This window comes from Ascidia mentula, chromosome 6, assembly GCF_947561715.1.
Source record: "Ascidia mentula chromosome 6, kaAscMent1.1, whole genome shotgun sequence".
Taxonomy (NCBI): Eukaryota; Metazoa; Chordata; class Ascidiacea; order Phlebobranchia; family Ascidiidae; genus Ascidia; species Ascidia mentula.
The window spans coordinates 4,839,313-4,860,615 of record NC_138571.1 but is presented as its reverse complement, the minus strand read 5'-3'; the positions used below and the strand labels follow the sequence as shown (position 1 = coordinate 4,860,615).

The window sequence follows — 21,303 nt, the reverse complement described above, 5'->3', positions numbered from 1 at the left end:
TAAAAAGAACCAATCTGGCATTACAAAGAAGCAGAAATTAAGTAAAATCAACCATACGCATGCTTTTAATGATAACTTCGAAGATTAGCCTGTATCTGTTGTCGATACCTAAGTTGTTCTTGAAAATATGCTATGTAAGCACTAAGGTAAATTCTGTTTTCTATTTCATTTATTAATTTCTGTGTAAACATTAACTAATTGTCAAACGAACTTAAACTATCAACTAGAACTTGATTTTGGCAGCTGTTCGAGCTAAAGCGTATTGATTTAAACGCATCGTTGATTTTGTTTATTAACCAATCACCAGTGGTTATCACTTTACGCATCGCTGCCATGTTACCATGTTAATATTTCTATTTTATAGTCGCACATTTATTCAGGTCTGATCGTATGCTGTTAAACAAAATAGATTACTTTCACCCCATTTTTTTACAATCTGCTGTCAAGAGAATTCTAACGTTTGTTTTGGAAGGTACTGAGTGACGTCTAAAACAAGTCTTCACCTATTATAGCACACCTACTTTTTTTTAGTCCGTTAAGCTAAATCGATAAAGATAAAAATTAAACCAACAGTAAATGCGTGAGAAACCAGGTGCGAGAGAAAGTAGATAAGCTTATCTCCAGCTCATGCCGTGACCTCTGCAGACATTGTCTGTCCCAAGATAAATTTTGCGCCAATGTAGGCCAACCCTTTCACAGACAATAAGTTATGCCCACAAACCTGGTCCTGGACGCCATCCTCTCAGTTTGCAACTCTATTGTCTTAACACAAAAGGTGTCAGAAAAGCTGCAGCGCTTCCTACCAGGCGAGAATGCTGGACTGTGAGGATTGCACTTTAGGGGTGACAAATATGTTTACTTTTGACGGTTGTGATGCTGATGCAATCTTGGAAATCTTTTAGAAATGGCATTTTTCTATGACATACGAGAACTATTTATGTTCCTTTACCTTAAAGGACCATCATTCCAAACCGGTTACAAAAACCAGAAAAGATTTTTCCAAACCGAAAAAAGAGTTTTGTGTTGTCTCCTAAAGGCCACCGCCGGTGAGATAAAAAAAACGAATCCAGTATTTTTTCTGGCAGGAGTACGCAGCCACCGTTGGAGTATCCTGTAAACATTTTTTTGGGGGGTAACGCCAGGCATTTGGCGGGTGCTTGCTCAAGTTATTTGAGCAGCATTACAAAGGTGTATCACAATAAATGCAAGAAAAAATGCATGACCACCACTCTCTTGTCAGTAAAACTTTGTCAGTGGTATCACTCACAAAATCTTGCATTAAACAGCTGCTTTAAAAAGAGCCCAACCCTCCAATTGATGAGTGATATTAAATATAAGTAAAATATTTTTTTTCGAAGAATGTGGGGCGCAAAAGTTGTTTATGAATAATGTTAGAGGGGCGCGACTAGCGCCCTTAAACACGAAAAAAAGGAAGACAGGTGATCTTTGCTGTGGGCAACGCTAAAATTGAGTCGTAAACATAGTCTTAAAAAAGGAAGATCCAAACCTCTTGTTTTGCTGTTGTCGCTGCCAGGTATAATACGACAAACCTCGTCAATTAGCAGACATAACATCTGTTATAGAAATCTACGTTGATATTTTCGAAAAAAAAAGTTTCCATTCTAGGATGTTTTCAAAGTGCGATCTTTTACTTAGATTTTCCAAGAAACAGAAATGGAAGAATGCATCTTTTAATATTGAACCACGGCACACAAGAACAACCAACTGTATGCTCTGTATGACACACACGACTTGGTCAACGATTGAATTGTTTTTATCATACGATGTTGAAAGATACTTCCTTCATTGAATAACATGATGTATGCAAATTAGGGGAACCTGCTTTGCAATCGGACACCACATTGTTCTTCATTTGGCATGAGTTTGTATTTCACATGTCATCGTACAACAGTTAAACATCTCTTCGATACTGTGATGTTTCTAACTAGAGTTGGTATGTTTAGGATAGTTGCTTAATCACCGTAAACCAACAAACTTACATATAATAGACTTCACAAACCGAAATGCATTACTTGCGGTACTAAATCATAAATAAGTTTGATAGCCTGTTAAAATTGACGATTTTTGTGACTAATTTAGTTCATGTAAGACCGGTAGGATGAACTTCTCAAACAAATTCCCATTTTAAAGAATTGCACAAATTTATGATTCTGACGAACAAGAAGCAGCAAAATGACAATATTACGAACATCATTTAGACAATGTGGCCAACCCCCACAACACTGCTAGATATTCTTGTGTAAAACCATGTGGGCATTTTCACAAGTTAATTATTATGTTTTAAATGCAAGGAAAAACAGAAAACGGACAATAACAAAGCGGGAGGAAAAAACAAATTCATGCCTTGTATTTACAGCAAATCAAATAAAAATTCCATCAACACTCACAATATCTATTCACAATATGCAAAAAATATTCACCAATTTCTACAAGAGTTGAGACTAAAGGTACAGAAGGCACAAGTATTATGAATTTAGTTTTTAAACCAGAGGTCATAGTGTATTCCATCCACACATTAAACAAACCAACAAAACACTAATTGGTTTCATATTGACTGTTGTTTTCTGTTTTCGACAATTTATTTTTTCAGGCGTGAACAACACAGGGCGTGTCAAAGTTGGTATGATGTTGTTTGAAAATGGAATCACATTCAGCTTGCATTTTGGTACACCTTGATAGCTTCAAACCTATCCAATGTGCCCAATCATTGTTTCATAGGCTTGTAAAAGTGATTTTAAGGTCTTTACGTTCGAGAAAAGTGTTTACAAAAAAATTGTAATCAGTGCGCCCTGCTACACCCACATGGTCTTCAGCAGTTGTTTGCAATAACATGCAATACATTTTCATGTTCAAAAAGAAATCTGTGGTTTCGAAGACTTCATTCAAACATTAGTTTCTCCCAACGAAGCTGCCTCATCTACGCTTGGGTCCCTGGAACATTTCACAGCACTGTTGCCAACGCACTTACTGCCGCCATCTAGTGTGTCAAACGCCACATCAGCATCGCTCACTAGGTGGCATTGGGTGACCGTAGATTCGTCGAAGCTCACTTCAGTGTGGCAAAGTTTGTTGTTGTTGGGAAAATTTAAAAAGCCGTTTCCGTTTTGGGATCGATGCGAAAGACGAAAGGTTTGGGTGTTGTTCAGTGACCTTGACAGTGACATGCTTGAAAACCTACGTTCTGTTAAAAGAAATTGCACAATATCAGACTATATCGCCAGGATTCAATGCATGCAGGTTGAGTGCGATTCTATGTAATTTAACATAAACTTGGTAACAAAACTAAAAGAAAACTCAGGTACAAAAAATAGTTCGAAGATTAACGCAAAATATTCACTTGAAAGTCATTGATCAAAACCCGCATGAGGCCAGTTTTGTACCAGAGTAAAAACGTGCACCTTTGGAAATGAAAATGTCAAGCAATAAACTGTAACCAGGCAGTTGCATGCTTTGATCATAGGCCCAAGACACAAAATGCACCTTCACTTTATTCCTATGAACACACTCAGTCGTGCAAACCGCCATTCAGATAGAAAACCCTTCCGAAGTGGGGTCTGTATAACATTACAACACAATACTCAAGACTCGTGCGAACTGTAAAGTAACATTTCCTGAACAGCATAACTTGGATATTCTATTGTAATACAATAAAGATATGAACCAAGTTAAAGTCACGACACTCCGTAAAATTTGCAGCAATGAATATCGGTTGATGCTGTGTACAGGGTTAGGTATTACGTTTGTCGTGTACATGTTCACTACTAACAGTTTCGGCAAAGCACTAAAACTATATACTGGGGCTCGAGGGGTTTGAACATTTTTTGATCGGGCTCAAAGTATAGGGAAAATATCACTAAGGCTTCAGGAATAAGATATTATTCTTTGGTGGTACCGACGGATCTGTCTACTGGTCAGACATCCAAAATTACTCACAAAGTGTCGCAGACGATCTGTGTCATGGCAATCTGTTATTTTTAAGTACACAGAAACATTAAACTCGCCTAAACAGCGTCGTCAGTATCCGCACTTTTGAATCAAAATTCTGTGTAGTTTATGATAATATATGGCTGATCGTATGCAACTGTTTGTGAGTGACTTTGGACTTCAATATAGATTAAGTTGTTTTGCTTGTGAGGACAATAATTACATCTCAAAAATATGTGACCTTTCCTGGGAAGTGGTGAAATTTTTGGTGTGGCGCCCCAGAGCTGTTATCTAGGCACGTACATAGGGACCCAAAAAAAACAATACTAAACCTTCATTTTGGAAAGTAACAAACAGCAACAAAATCAAACAAAAAGGGTAAACTGTTTTCTTCTAATACTGTGGATGCAACTGCCCACAAACATAGCCTGACACTATAGCATATGTAAGGAAAACAAGTGATTTACACTCACTATGGGAAGTACCCTTGAAGCAGGGAACAGTGTGGTGATGTCTCCAAGATCTCAACGCTTTCCTGACAGCTGTTTGAACTTCACTGTTCGCAAAGCAGAAAATCACACAGACGAATAATCCCTACAACACAATGAATGGGTTTGTTAGTGAACAACATTTCTTGTGCATTTTGCTCAAACAAATTACGAATTCCAGGAAGGGATAAGGTTAGTAAGTAACTCTAACTGCCATTTTGAAGAAATTAACAAAGTAGCAAAAAAAAACTTAAAAACAAATGTAAAAAAATTAGAAACAAAGCGCTCCACAAATAAAAACAAAATTACGAAAAAAAAATGAACAAGTCGCAACAAACATCACAAAATCACCTGAAAACTCTGTAGAAATGTGTTGACAAAATAAAACACCAACTCTCCCGAAGTTCCTGCAGCAGGATTTACGAGGAAAATTATGTAGGTGAATCCTAACATTGGAAGGAGGAAAAGAGCTGCTTTCACAGCCTTCCAGTAATTAGTTCCTCTGTCGTCCGAACTTCCGCTACTCCGTAGTTTAGTGATGAGGATTCGGACGATGTTGGAAAGGATAACAGCATTCACCTGCATCAGGTAACAAAGGTGATATTTTCCTTGTCGAATTAATGTTTTTTTACGCCACTTTTTTAAGTTCACACATAATTTCAGAATAATAAATAAATAAATTAATGCCTTTTAGCAAAACAATTCTGCTAAAAATAAACTGCATTTCGACACTGGTTGGAATATTTCGAAATTAAAACGAAATGTCGTTGGTCTGCATCAATACAAAATATCATCATGATTGATTGACACAAACATTTTTGCATGCGAATCTTCAAGTTTTGCAAAGAAAGCATAGCTAGCTGGATTAATCCACACTTACCAATAAAACGACCAACGTAGGAACCCGTATGAAGTAATCAGCTTTCAAGGTGTCAGCTTCTTGTTGCGCAATCCAACAATGCGAATCTTGGTAGGCGAATTTCACAGCCATCCATACCCCAATAAAAGGAATTGGAAGCACTGGAAATGCAATAAGGAATTTTCGTTTTCTGTGATTTCATCATTGACAATCACACCTAATAAATCCATTTTTTTATGTTTTGTTTGCTTGAAAATAGATTTGGGAGTTTGAACGGTGGCCCTGTCTGCAGCTCACTTAAAACATTTTATTGGCTCCATTGCTTATGTACTTAAGTGTCTGTCAGTATAGTGCTGTCCAACAGTGGGAGAAACGCTACAAAAAAACACTAAAAGTGCTTCGCTATCCAAACCACGTGACCAAAATCCCCCCCCTGTCATTGAGTAATTTTTTTCAGAGGTTATAAAAACGCCTGTATTGACAACTACATTCCGCTTTTTGTCAGCGTTTATGAAACTTTGTGCTCGTTACTATAGATACATATGAGGAGAATTCGATACCTCCAAGTTCAACTCGAAATAAATTGCGTTGATTTAAAGATCAAACAACCACGTGAGGGCGCTAATCTTGCATTAAATATGTGTGAAGAAGTGATTACGCTTCGAGTTACTTCAATTTGCACAGAATGCAATGGAACTAAGTTGTATGATGTCAGTACACCACATATATTATTAGTATACAGTGAACGTACCCCAACCAACGAGCATATAGGTGGTGAGATTGAACCTGTCATGAGTGTAAGCAAAAACCACCATCATATGTAGATATAAACCCTCCACGAAGCACCAGAAGTAGTTGGTCATTTGTGTGTAGTTGAACATAGTGATCAGAAAACGGCAAAAAATCTTAACAACACAAATCAGTTTATTAATTAAACCATAATATTTTAATACAGAACGTATGTTTCTATTTACTTGTACACCCCCTGTACAGGAAAATCGGTTTGGTAAAAATAATATTATTTTGAAGAGTTTAATTCCTCTCCCCATTATCACTGCACAAAAGTTTGGTGTTACAATCAGAAGATAACGGGTTCGAATTCCGCCCTCACCGCGTTGTTGACCATCGAGTCGTAGCTGACGAGAAGATGGAGTAGAATCCATGAGAGGTTGCATAAGATGAGTGAAGCAGTCAGATTCCAGTGAATGATGATCCGCCAACATCTGATGTTTCTGCAAAGAAAGAAATAACTTTCTGCGTCGGTAGAACAAACTTCGACGTACACTAAATCGTCGCTTTTTCTGTTTCTTGTGCAAAATAAATATTGACTAGAATAAACATTGAATAAACATACAGCGAATAGTCGTGGTAATATATTTCGGAACCAAATCAAAAAATTGCGTTTGAATCGTCTCAGATTTATCAACAAAACACGCGATAAAATCAAACAAAACTCACTTCAGAACCCAGAAAATGATGAAGGTGAAAACGAGAGAAGCGAGGGAAATCCCCCTTCCCACGTAGGACACGACGGCGAGTCGATACAGGTTCCGTTCACAAGTCGGTTCCTATGGTAACATAAAGCACCAATAGACGTAACTTTGAATACTTTATTTAGATATTCTGTCAATGCTTTTTGTCGAAGTGACGAAGTGGTTCGAATATTTTGTAAAGCTGTGTGCTGTTTAACGCAAGATTGAAATAAAGATATCAACTATTAACGTAAACAAATTTACGAAATTCTTTCCTTTGCAAAGAACTGGTATAAATATGACGTTTTTCGCAAAGTGATGGTTAACTAAATTATTTGTACAGAATCTTTCACAACCAGACGTGTTACAATGTGTTTAACCCAACCCAATGAATGTCTTTCGTGCTGTGGTCAAGTTAACAAGACGTAAGATCGGGAGAAAACCAGTACGCAGCTCTACGCAACCGTGCATTTGATGCCTTGCCATAACCTAACCTACCATTACAATGTGCTGCTGCTTGCTCGTGGTAGGTGATCCAAGCGAAGAGTCAAGTCCAGTGCAGAGCATACTCTACGGGCACACACAAAACAGCGTTTTAATAATTTAAAACGCCCATCGGCACATGCAAGCATGAGAAAAATATTGGCTCTCGATCGAAGAAGGGGATTACCCAATTTAACGATTGCGGTTCATTAATTTTTTGAGAAATCGTTTTTCCCCCTAAAAAAACCGCACCTGAAAGGTACAGGTGGCAGCTTTTCCGGTAGAAGGGGAAGTGATTAGTCCGGTAACCTTTGCATTTTACAACTAATTGCATTCGTCGTTCGGTTTATGCACATTCCATCTTAGAGTTTTTTTTTGTTTTCCTGGAATTTGCGCCTTTTTTCTCTCAAATGGAAATTATTTCTCTTCACTCAAATATCGCACATACGGAATCGTTATGTGACGTCATCATTGCGCTTAATGGGTTTTCGAACGGTCACAGGGACAACACTCCAGTGTATGCTCTTTACAAATGCGCATTTCCCAGGCATCCACAATGCACTCTGCGAGGCACTTTGATCATGATGGATCTTAACCAAATCGTGTCAACGCCTTGCACTCATGAGACATCGTAACGGATATAGATAATCCGCCGGGATTCGGTCGGTAATTAACGGCCGCAAATGTTGTTAAGCACGGAATGTCCTTTCTGCGGTATATGGTCTAGGATTGAATTTACGTAGGGCCTAAATCAATTTATTATTATTGTCGCGCGCATAAATTTTTTAAATCATGGCAGAAATATCACTAAAGAGTGCAAACTGCAAGTCTGCAAAAAAACTGCTTTTTAAAATCAACAAACTGCATGCGACCTTCATCCAAATTGTTAAATCCCAGCGTGCGGTTTATTCGACCTTATTACAAGTTGTGCCACAACAGTAAGCCAACGGTTATAAAAGAGGGTTTTGTTCAGGTTCTGCTGCATACTAAACCATACATTTATTTGTTTGTCCGAACGGTTAAATACAAGATTAGAGGCGCGGATTAAATTTCATTTTTGTCCTAATTTATTTTTCAATCAAAGGCAATAAATGAATATTTGGCGAAATTCCATTTGTTTAAAAATTTCGACCTTTTTTGCCGTATAACTAACGGCAAGACGCCAACCACTAAAAGTGTCGTTCATCATACCGAACTGAACGAGTAAATATGTTGCAGGATAACATATTCAGTCCTACGAAAAGCGACTATATACTATCCATCTAAATAGATAAACCATCGGCGCTACAATAAATGCACATGCACAATTACAAGCAATGTATATGGTGATGGCCAAATAAATTAACCTTGTCAGTAACTGGACGACAGAAGCTGTAGTTGGACTTGGAATTCCACGAACCGTTGTGGTGACATCTTCTATTCACGTGATCTAAACATAGACATCATATAATTTCTGGCATTTCGTGGTGAGCCGTAAGATGTTAAAATTGTGTCTGACAGTTAGCCTTTGCACTGACGAAACGTCTGTATTATTTGATCTAGCATTTGAATATATTTATTTTTCTCTGCGTATTTTGCGTATTTTTGTTTTTTTTAATCGTAGTTTTTTGATTGTTTGGAGCATAAAAGTTGATTTAAAAAGGCCATCGATGTTGGTGTGTACCAAGCAGCTGTAGACCGCCAATTCTTCCAACAAAATTTTTTTTTAAAACTTCTTCTATTTCCATGCTCACGATTTTCGTTTGACAAAGACCAGGAAACCACGTAATAACTTGGATGAAACGATGTAATTCAAATCAGTCAGTCAGTGATAATATTCTCAATACCATTCAATAAAACTTCCAACCTTTTCTTCCATCTACTTCCACCTTGATCATCTAACCCTAACCCCCACTCTTAATTCCTTTTAACTTGGGCCTCGCTTAACTTCGAAAAACCCGCGGTTGGTTTTTAATGTGGAGTTATTCCACAGGGATAGCGGAGGTACGTCTTACATAACGTTTTATTCTCAGGTATTTAATTAGTCGGTGAGTGATGTCGATTCCGACCGTGCCACTGTTTTGCTTGCAAGCAACAACTACACACTGATGTTCATGTTGATAATGTTTATCGTGAATGTCGAACCATGCACTTTATACGGAGAAGCATGTTTTTGTATATCTAGGCTTTCTGATAATTATTGGCTGACAGAGCAAAAAAATTGGTTTAGTTTCGACGTACGACCTGAAAAAAATTACCAAAAAAATTGGTTTAGTTTTGACGTACGACCTGAAAAAAATTACCAAAAAAATTGGTTTAGTTTTGACGTACGACCTGAAAAAAATTACCAAAAAAATTGGTTTAGTTTTGACGTACGACCTGAAAAAAATTACCAAAAAAATTGGTTTAGTTTTGACGTACGACCTGAAAAAAATTACCAAAAAAATTGGTTTAGTTTTGACGTACGACCTGAAAAAAATTACCAAAAAAATTGGTTTAGTTTTGACGTACGACCTGAAAAAAATTACCAAAAAAATTGGTTTAGTTTTGACGTACGACCTGAAAAAAATTACCAAAAAAATTGGTTTAGTTTTGACGTACGACCTGAAAAAAATTACCAAAAAAATTGGTTTAGTTTTGACGTACGACCTGAAAAAAATTACCAAAAAAATTGGTTTAGTTTTGACGTACGACCTGAAAAAAATTACCAAAAAAATTGGTTTAGTTTCGACGTACGACCTGCTGAAACGCACAACGTAACAGATTTCAAAGCAGGGACGACCGAATTTAACGCCGTAAACAAACATGTTGTATTTTTTCTGGTGAAACAAAATAATAAGACTCAGCATTCGTTTTTCACACAAAATTTGCAAAGGATTATCAGTCAGAATATATCTGCTTGAATACTCTCTCTTACTAGTTGCTTGGTTATAATCTGTTTTGAGACATAGGCCCATTGTGATGGTTTGGTGGTCATTGCATATAGAGATAATGATGAAAAAAATCCATTCAAATACGTGGGTTCATTATTATCATTGGCTCAAAACCATCACGCGGCCAATCAAAAAATATCGTCGTCTTTCTAGAATGTGAGCAAACCCAACAAAAAAAACTATCAAAAAAAGCAAATCAACAAATCTATCGTGTTGCTGTTGCGCAGACAAACAAAAGTCTACGTTTAAATTGTGCCGAAGGGCAGATTCGTTGCAATTCAAAAAAAAATTTGTCGAATATCGTGGCCTGCTGTTTACCCAAAACATCACAACTTCCCTGACATTCTGCAGCCACTTAGCAGCATGAGTTGAAAGCAAACAAGCCTGAAACCATAAACCAAATGCGCGACGCCGAAGCACAACGGGTAACGTCATTTGCCTGAGGGGTGTAGTAATGTTGCTATGTTTAGATGTTACCACACCATGTTCTGTAAACAAATTGGCATTTGAATTTTGTTGACTGCATTTGTTTTCAACTTTTCCATTTCTTCATTTCTTTATTTTTAAAGCATGTCAAAGTTTTGTATCAGATAGAAGTGAGCAGTGGTGAAAGAAAAAGTGCTTGCATCGCAACCAGCAATTCGACTGCAAACTAAATTAAAATAAAATGTAAACTAAACGGTATTGCGCAAATCACAAAATTTAACCCCCTGAGACATGTACTATTCGTAAAGTAAAGGTAGAACTCCTCCCAAGAGTCTTGTGGGCAACAAAGACTTGGTATTTGATTTTTATATATTTTTCAGAACCAACATAACAACAAATGACTTAGTTTTCTATACTATAACTTGTAACTTGTAAGGTAATTTTAAATGACTGAGTGATTCCATTGTGTAACTTAAAGTAAACTTTCTTGGAAAACAAATTATGTAACTCGAATTATTTTCCTTTTATAATCGTCCCGACTAACACCCAATATTTGTACATTTGCAAAAACTTCTTCGTACATTGGTTGGATCTTGGAAGACGGTTAACCTGAGCTTTAAAGCTGAAAAATTTTCCCCGGGGCCTCGATGAAAACAACAGCGGTGTCATGGCATCCAGAAACCGCAAGGGTCATTTAACCCCTGTTGTCGTATTGTGGAATAGTTGCGTGGTTACGACGGCGCCAGTTCAGCAAAACCCGCAAATCATTCGTCGCTTGCTTGATGGAGGGAAGAATTAACCCATTGAGGTCTGTGGGCCCTTAGGGGCGTTTCTAAAACTTTTCCAAATCAAACGGTTGACGCATTTTTTATTCACCTTTTTTTCTTTTCTACTGAAGTAGAAACAAGTGACTGATCAGAACCAGTCGGGTTTTTCTGTGCTCCGTCATAGCATGCGAGTTAGGAGGTGATGATTAATTATTAGGAAACACTGACATTTAAAAGTGGCTCCAGTCCCGTGTACAAGATAGCAACAACGCATGGAAATACCAACTTTATCCATGGGACGCCAAAATGGGTGGATTTAAACAGATCTGCCGAAATCCGAAAATAGTTTTGAGCGATTAGCTGTCATTTGATGCCAGGTCACGGAAAAACGAGTCAGATTATGGAAAAGCTCGTATCCAGTGGCATTGTGAGCCCGGGAATTTGTGTGATTAAAGGTTAGACTCGTGAAACACGAAATGAAAAAACACGACACGAAAGCGTCTGGAGAAGTTTTGTAAAGACTGCAGTTCCTAAATCTCTTTGCATAAAAATCTGCACCAACAATAAACAATCTTTAAATTTCACGAACAGGATTCCGTGTAAGATCAACTAACATTTTCCTTATTAACAGAAAAACTGTAACTTAGTTTCTTTAAAGCTTCCTTTCAAATTAAGGTTAATGCTTGTGAGTATGCGGATAATACGCGTATAAATATTTCATTGCGGACTTTCTACGTTGTTCCCAAATCCATCGGAACTTTGTTTACTTACATATAAACAACCTCCCGTTTAGCAAGGCTGATACGATCGGTTGGCACGGAGTTAAGTTGGTGGAAGTTTATCTAATCCATGTATAAATACCTGACAACTGTACACTCGAGAATGGATATTAACGTCGCAATTATGTCACTTTAAAGTGCTTGACCACAAGCAGGTCAAGATTAATTCACGCCGGTTTGAAAACAATCAACTTGTGTGGGTTTCGAGATTTTGGAGAATTTTCGGAAAGTTTCCGATGCAACAATTTCGTGATAATATTAAAACTAAAGTTCGGAATTATGCACGCGATTTCATGAAAAACAAATTTTGGCGGCAAAAGTTACGTTCAATCAGCACTAGAGGTTCACATTGAACACACTTTGTTGTTCGTCGCCGTATTAATGCCTGATGCATTTCTTTGCAGTAAACCACGAACAAAAAACCTCCTCAAACCAAAATCTTGCTAAACAAAATTTAGACTATTATGTTGCCTCCAGTCATATTGTAAATGCAAAGAATCCGTCCTTCTGACACAGTAAAACGTAGACTGTGAGCACAACGAACGAATGACCATTTAGAAAGTGACACTTTTACCAAGTTAACTTTACATTCCCTGTTCAATCATGATTAAAGTATTTCCAGAGTTTAGTCACGAAAAAAAAAATATTCTCATCATCAGGAAAATGGCGTCTTTTCTTTCGAGAAGTTGCGAAAAAAATAAAATATGACTTATTCAAAAACATCTTCTTGTCATAAAACTGTTATTAGACGAGTTATTACCTGTCGCGTGATACTTGATGTTGTTTAAGGATTCGGGACAACTGACATTGGCAAGAGCGCCCCCTGGTGTTTCGGGAAAGCACGTCCCGAGTGCGTCGACCATCGGCAGGCAAGAGTTTTCTGTTAAACGACAACGGAATGTGGTGATGACTTTTTGAAAACTAAATAACGAGTCACAGTTTAACACGTTGTCATTACATGCAAAATATGACAAACAAATATTTTTTAAACATTTTTTAGCGGACATCAAAACTAGACCCTGAAACCGTTAATAATGCTCGAAGTTTGTTAAAATTACATAAATATATTTGTTGCAATTAGATCAAAAGAAAACGAATTACAACAGCATCACAATTCCCACTCATTTAGGAAATCGTGTCGTCTAAGATCAAGATAGATTGTATAACAGACGCGCGGCTTTAAAAGGGCAAACTTTGGGGTTACAGTGGATTAGGATGAAACCACAAGAACAAACCTCGTTAAAAACAAAAACCACTTCCAAATCCCTACATGCGTATTTTGGCGAATAATCAGTGAAAATCATTCGCGCTTCAAACCGCCTCCAACCACGTCCTGTGTCAGATCTGTCAGTTCATTTGCTTATTCCCAGCTCATCGCGAAGCGACAGCGCCGAAATCGAGACATTGTGACGTCAGTGTGACGTAATTCAGGAAGTGGCAAAGGGGAAGGAGTGAAAGGTTACAATAATCTGATCGTCACGAATTAAAAGTAAGTGCAAGTGTGTTTACCACACAGGGCAGACCCACATTTCGCTCCTGAACTTTTGCGCATTTCTGGTTGGATAAAAGCCGTGTGACGTCACATAATGTAGATAAACGTGTGGCGGAGTTTTCAATTTGTAATCTGATGGTGGAGAACGCATCAACATGTGAGGTCTGGCTGCATCAAAAATCTAATTATCTAAAATTATATATTTGCTCATTAATAACACATATAAGGCACAGTATTTCCAACATTTGCGACAAAATTTCGAATAAAACAAATTTCAGTGTCGTTACCCGTCTACACGTCCCTTATACTCTAATGGAATCCTAAAATCCCTAAATATTTCTTCAACGCGTTGAAGAATCGACATACAAACAACATCAACATACCGTCTTACAGGAAGATTTTGACAAGCGCCAGACAAAATTGCGCGACAAGCGACACAAACGAGGCAAGGAAGAAGCTCCTATGTCAACTCTGACAACAACGTGTCAGTGCAATACATCCATGTCAGTCGTTTCGTTTCGAAATTCTAGTGTGTTTCCAAGGCTTCCCAAACTGAAGGTCACATGATGAATTTTATGGGTCGCAAAGATTCCAATATGACACAAAGCACAACACTTAGTTGTACCTTTTCGTTATCTCTTAGCGAGTTTTTCGCTAATTTCATTGCAAATTATAACCAGTCAAAAGCATCTGAGCGAAAAGTTTGTGAAATCCTACTCCACAGCGATAAGGCTGCACTGCTGGTGGTGGTGTTACAACCTTTGCGAACTCTAATTTACCAATAATAAAAGCTGCATTTAATTTTCCGCTTGACTAACCGCAGCTACCACATGATTTCATCGACAATCACTCAACCGGAGTGCACGTAAACTTGACATTTTTATGCGGTCTCACCTTTTCGTGTAAAGAACTCGCATGCCAGGGTCCGGTAGCAGGCCTCCTGCGACGATAATCTGTCGTTTAGTTTCATGATTGCTTGAACAAAATCCGTGGAGTTTTGCACCAACGATCTGCAATGAAATAAAAACATGTAAGATTTCCACAATTATCACGAGCTGCTATTGCAGAGTCACAGTTTCTCTATAAATATTATTAAATGTGCCCGCATCAGTCTTATGTCTACGAAATGAATTCTATTGGTTTGGAACTCTTCAAGAGGACTGACCTTTGTATTGAAAACGGTACACTACACCTAATGAAGCGAGAGGTACTCGCGAAATATGATTATCACATGACAATTGTGACACGGGGCTTGACGGCACTATTCGTTGAGCTTTGCTTGGCCATAGTGTTTCCACCTTGTTTTCTCCGTAAGGTTGCACCGGTGATTGTATAGTCACCACAAAGTGGAAGTCTTTGCTTGGCCGTATGGTCGAAAAAGTCGTCTGAAAGTCACACCAGCTACATTGATGAGACCTTGTAGGTCGAAACAGTGACCATCTGTATGCAGCTTACACAATGCATATTGTTGGCTCCACTTTGCTCTTAAATATTCTTCTGTGCACCCTGGCAACACACACGGTATTGCCATTGGTTCGTATAGATTTTGTGCTGACATTAATCCTATGAATGTAACAAATAGTTGACTCTATTTCTAATGGTTAACGCCAGTGGCGTACAAAACAACATCGCTGGTTTTGAGGCTTTCACCATGTATAGTATACTTGCTAACATGTATAGCTGTGTCAACAAATATCTCGGTGAGTTACTCATGTAATTACCACCACAATCTACTTATTGAGTTTGTGTAAAGGTCAACTTTGTTGCCGCCAACAGTTCAGTCTGTTTCAAGTTAAGTTTAGAGGTCGTCGCATATTCTTAACCTCACATCCGAGAGTGGTGCTAATGTATTTGGTAAGTGCACAGTGTTGAGCTCGTAAACGATTTAATGACCTCTATGTAAAGATGGTGGACCGAGGGCCGGTGTCTGATTGTACCAAAGGCGTTGAAAAGTCGTTTGAGGAAGAAATTAGTTGCAGGTGGGCCAGTCACGAAAGTATATCGTGACATACTGGATTTCGTAACCTTCTAACAAGGAAAGGAAAACGGGTGTACTGTTATCTTGTTTTGTTATTCCCACATTTTTAAGAAACTTGACCGTGCATAAAGCAGAGCTAATCAACATGCTCATATTTTGGAAATTGGGGTTACAGCCGTGGCGGTTTTATTGCAACTTACGCCTACTGTAGAATTAAAATTCCTGATAATCACTTTTTGACAGTTCTAAACAATAGGCATTAACCAAACGACGCAATCAAAAGTTGATTCAATTAATTTGGGGCGGCTTGGAAATTGAAATCGATAAGTCCACGACCTGAACTAAAGACAGAAGTTAATCAATTCACTCTGTATGAATTAATGAGGATTTGATCGATTAAACGATAAGTCCGGGATTACAGAAAATTAATTGGATTTTAATTGAGTGAATTTCCTTTTGTTCTTTCCGCGGGCAGAGAATCCGATGAGCGCTACACACATTTCGCATTTACAAAATTATATCCGGCTTTTTGTGGAAAATTGTTTCGAGATTTGCCAAAAAGTGGACATTCTGTAAAATACAGGTAAAGAAAAATACCCAGTATTGCAAAAATTGCACGACGAAAAAAGCAAAAGCCTTGTTTTCGTATCGATACCACGAAAGGAAAGCAACAGCATCTGCTTACCGTCGCAAGCCACCGATTTTGGTCAAACCAAGACAACCCAGAGGGCAGTCGTGCGAAAAGCTGCCTCTACACTGTGGTTTTTTAGCATCGGATTACGCCAGAAGCTAAAGTTTAATCAACCAAAACCAACTTTGGATGCTCCACTGTTCGAGCGAGAGTGTAACAAAGTAAACTTTTCGGACTCAGCATTTCATGGACAATTCCATGTCCACACCTACAGTGTTGGTGGCGAACAGGTTAATTAACTGTTTGCACAAAGTGCATAAAAATGGCAGTAGCAGTTCTACTATACTATGGCTGCGCAATGTTGTTTGCCAACCAAACAGTGGGTAGTCATGTAAGGCAGTGGTTGGACAAGAAAAATCGAAAAAAAAACACCACTAATCGCAGTTCGACTTCCACAATTTCCTTACTTCCTTGTTATAAATCATGCTGTGTTTACGTAAAATTAATTCCATTTGATTTACGCTGTTATTAAAAGTTCAACCTATCCCATCAACAACGTTTAAATTTGTAACTTACGCGTAGGTTTCACATTCCGGTTTGAATTGGTCGAGGAAAACTCCGTTGTAATAAACTTCCTGCTTCAGAAGTACGTCGAGCGCTGCAAGAAATAAAAAACTTCATTGGAAACCGAAAAACGTAGTTAAATTAGAATATTTTCCCAACCTATATACCCGATAAAACGAATCGTAATTGCAACACATGCTGTTCATCACAACACCTATAACTGCACGAATATACATCAGAAATTTGCTAAAGAAAATCCTGCTTTTTTCTAGGAAATGGGTGGTTTACATATTTGACTGAAACATTGGGGGATTGCGTTTACATCAGTTGGTAGATAGAGTCGTTGCAAGTGCCATCGCACACCTTTCTATCGCAACATCTTAACTCAACGATTCGTATCAAACCCGAACCCATCATTTACGTCCATTTTCACCACCTCAAAATGTGAGGACCTCGAAGTTTGTTTGTAAATTGGATGAGCGCTACAAGACCGATCCATATAGGCATATATGCCACACGCAACACGATACGAAGGCATGTCGGCAATTCTTATCTGAGCTACCGCGCATTTGAGGAGAATGTGGCTGATAGGCGAATTTCTTGGGCCGCGGTTTGACTTCTAAAATGCAAACTTCGACAATCCCACTTTGTGGTAAAACTATTTCTCATTTGGATAATGAAGGGGTTTAACTTTGTTTATGTAGATCCCAAAATCGGAATGCTTTTATGTGTGGGACGTTTCTCAATTCAATAAACATTTGAGATTCCAAAGGATTCAAACTTTTTTTCACTTGATTTTAATTAGATAAGTTTTTCATATATTAGATCTTTTGAGGCAAGGTTTTCCAACTATTCATGTCATGGAAGGACTCCCAAACCACATCTGCACGTTCTTATCCACTTTCTCAGAATAAAGTTTTATTGCCTTCCAGGAGGCAAGACAACACTTTATACCTCCGGCAAGAGGGGAGTTTTAGATGGAAATTGGAATTGAAACGCAAAAACCTTGTTGTGAGTCGGGAAAAACTCTCTAGACGTGTGTGATTTCTATGTCAAACTTGCAAAAACAGAAATAAACCCTGCTTAAAAAATGCTGTTGCCCATTGGAAAGCATAAATAATTCGACACTGAACCCAAATACAAGGCGAAACTTAAAGTTTTGCCTGCAAACTTCAGCTTAAGGTACAATCGATAAGTTTGCAGGTTGTAAATTAAACTCTATGGATTGTAATTCCCAGATTTAAGCCGCGTAAGCGTTTTAATAACCGGTAAGCCAAGGTTGGGAAAATATAAATTAAACATTGTTGGTGTAGGAAATCCAACCGTCAGAAACCCCCGGCTTGCGCGACATCCATGCTTTCAACCGCTAAAATGCAAAACATGGAGAGAAAATCAGACAAACGTTGTCAGGACTCGTCAATATTTTATAGGAACGAACACTTGTGGAGGATCGAATTTCTCGTTTGAAACACGAAACGAAATCGAGAGCACGGGTGTAAGGTGAGGTTCCGACGGGCCAAAATCACACTTAGCTCTATTAAATAAAATAAGCCATGTCATCAAACGTGTGTTTAGAGAGCAAGTTTCGGTCATCACACATGTACAAGAACAAGGATGACGATGAAATAATTCGGAGTTTTTTGGAACCTCTTTATGCCAACCTATCTAAACATGTCATAATCCACAACGTTGCGGGCGTTTTGCTTCTTGTGGAAAACGGCTGGAAGTCATAAAGTCGTACACACGTTGGGGTTTTGTTTAAAACAAGATTGCATTTTCAACATTTGTATTCTAATAGTAGTAGTGTGTGTATTAGAAGATTCGATTAACATAGTCAAAAAATGTTCTCCAATCTAATAATGATCCTGCGGTCGTTGATTTGTGAAATAAATTATCACACAATGGCACGCAAACCAAACGTCGTAATGTAACAGAAAAGCCAGTACAAAGCGGCCGTAAAATCCATGGAACTGAATCCCACAATAATTTTAATGATCAAAACACACCTGATTCAGGAAGTTGTGTGGTACCATGGAAAGGTTCCTGCGGTTTTGGTGTTGTTTGGAGGTCTGTAGCGCTCGCCTACATGTAATGAAAAGCGTAAACACATATTGCAGGTTAAAAATTGATGATGTGGCGTCTCGCGTAGAGCCAGAGGAGTAATCCTGCTCATTTCCTTTGAATTTACTTCGCGTATGAAACGTTCTCACGCCTATACAATGCTTTTAGGCGATTGGGTTGGCAGAGAGCAGAACGAAAGTTTCGTTTATTATTATTTTGACGTGACAGCGCTGCGTTGATGTCGCGAAATATGCCATTTTTGAATGTTTCATCGCGTGTTTTAAAACCAAATCACAATGTTACCAATAGCTATTGTGTGGAACAGTTGGAATATCCGCGTGATTTTAAATAACAAGTCTTGACGTCAAAACGTTTTACAAACAACAATTCTTCTTCCAAATTGTAAACAAGTCTATCATAACGATATTTTGCGCACGTGATTCTGCAAAGTTTATCGCTTTAATTCCTGTGGTTAAATTCAACGCTCGCCGCTGCTGGGTTTAACACACAAGTGCGAAATATTGTGCGGGTTTTCTTATTGATTTTCTTCCAATGATTTCCAGTCCATCCCCATGCTTGAACATAAACAACTTCAATTGCAACCGTTCTATGGTGTCTTTTTGGGGGCATTGTCAAATTGCAAACATGATTGGCAAAAAAACTTCCATCGTGTGAATAAAACAAGCCGATGTTCTAACTTTAAGCGTTTATGTCACTACTGCAGATAGTTCGAAACGTTCTTGAATAAAAGTATACGTTCAGATTCTCTGCTTTGCAGTTTTTGTTTAATCTACTTTGAAGTTAATAAGTTGCCACAAGATAATGTTTACTGTAAAACTGCAAATAACTGCAATCAAACAAGTTGAACGCATAACAGTGATTTCTGTTTGCATAAAATTGTTTGCCTTTGGCGACTACAAGACAAACGTAACAGAATTTTGCAGAGTTTTTACTCAAAACATACAATGAAATGTTCGGGGAGTAATTGTGCGTTGGAAGATGGAGAGTTACAAATCACCACAGACGAGGGGATAAGTTGCTGTTGGTTGAGGTAAAGACGTGAGCGCGTGTGCTGTTGAGTATTTAAGAAAATGCTGTTGCGTGGAAGTGGCGACGTGGAAGCAAAAAAGGCGGCATTAACTTGGCGGCTCATCTTACAAGTACAACAACTTCGAGGCAAAACGATGGTTTCCAATGTTGTGGTTTCGAATAATCACTTTAACTCGAAAGACGCAGATGCGTTTACAGGTGCTGGTTGTGACGTGACAGAATAATCGATTTTGGCCGAATACAAATAATTAGTATTGGGCGCACTGCAAAGAATATTCAACCTTGAATCTACCTAGCTAGGTCGCAATATATACCCGGTGACTAATATAATTTGTAGATTGTGTGCACTGTAAAGGGTGTTGCTCAGTTTCATGCTGCGTGGTAAACCACTATACACGTCCATAGATGCAACACAGGGTACGTGACGCAACAAGTTAGGCATTCGTAATTGAATCATTTGCTGCAGTTGCAAACACCTATAGTCACTTAAGAAGCTTTGCAATAGATGACAAACTATGAGAAGAAAAACCCGTTTAGTTTATGCGTCCGTGTGACTTTACAAGCCATACTGAAATACATTGGATATACACATGTGTACAATTCGTCAATTCGCAAACAACACGAGGTGTTTGGCCGCCATGATGGAGTTACACAGTTTAACTTGTGATTACGTTGGATGTTTTTTGAAGTTACCGAGTGATAGGAAAGCCCGAATGCGAATTTTAATTATTCTTGATCGCTTGAATCGACGTCACACAAATGTTTACATGCCTGAATGTTATCAGTCTTATCACTCAAAAGTAAATTTACAAATGTTGACAGACCGCATAACGACAAGCTGCAAGAAGTGAAAGGTAGCGCGATGTCTTAGTGCACCCAAAACTTAGTTTTGTTTGTTTTACACCAAAACATTGTGGTTTGCAAGCGTTGGCGAAATTTCAATCTTAAGTTAACAGCTTAATCCGTCAAACAACTTACCTTGTTCAGCAGCACCAAAGTCAAACAAACCCAACTTGCTCGCAAAGAATCCATTACGCTTTGTAACAAAAGGCTTCAGGCAAACCACATTCTATTTAATCTATACCGATTATTGACGTCGTAAAGCTGAAAACAAAAGTAAACACCATTGTTGCTTGTTGAGTTACGTAACATACAGCCTATAAGTAGTTTTGCAGTATGGGAACCAACATGTGATATTGATAGCCGGTTATCAGTAGGGAGTCGTAACAGAATTATCCCTTCTTTGCGAGCGCTAATGCCATGTCGCCTACAGGGTCATTATCTCAAGTTGCGAGCCATTTTTCCGTACACACGGCAGTCTCACAAAGGTTATGTTCACGTACACGGCTTTCGGTAGGGTGGTTAACAGATTCGTTTACAATATTATGTCCTTAAT

At 38.3% G+C, this 21,303-nt stretch overlaps 1 protein-coding gene across 2 annotated transcripts; it reads right to left on the bottom strand.

The window, feature by feature from the left end:
• On the bottom strand, nt 1-21,013 carry LOC145906815 (corticotropin-releasing factor receptor 2-like). 2 transcript variants are annotated; one of them, XM_082994273.1, is made up of 16 exons: nt 20,886-21,013; nt 18,803-18,878; nt 16,809-16,890; nt 14,518-14,633; nt 12,892-13,011; nt 8,594-8,676; nt 7,263-7,334; nt 6,751-6,860; nt 6,404-6,524; nt 6,044-6,197; nt 5,314-5,453; nt 4,785-5,012; nt 4,419-4,539; nt 1,508-3,202; nt 950-1,111; nt 1-895 (listed from the first exon to the last, which is right to left on the bottom strand). In XM_082994273.1, the coding sequence occupies exons 1-14, from the start codon at nt 20,937-20,939 to the stop codon at nt 2,904-2,906; spliced, it is 1,776 nt and encodes a 591-aa protein (XP_082850399.1). In that variant the 5' UTR covers nt 20,940-21,013; the 3' UTR covers nt 1-895; nt 950-1,111; nt 1,508-2,903. The 2 variants fall into 2 exon arrangements, with proteins under 2 accessions (XP_082850399.1, XP_082850398.1); XM_082994272.1 differs by having other exon boundaries at nt 1-1,111.
• Between the last annotated feature and the right edge of the window lie 290 nt (nt 21,014-21,303).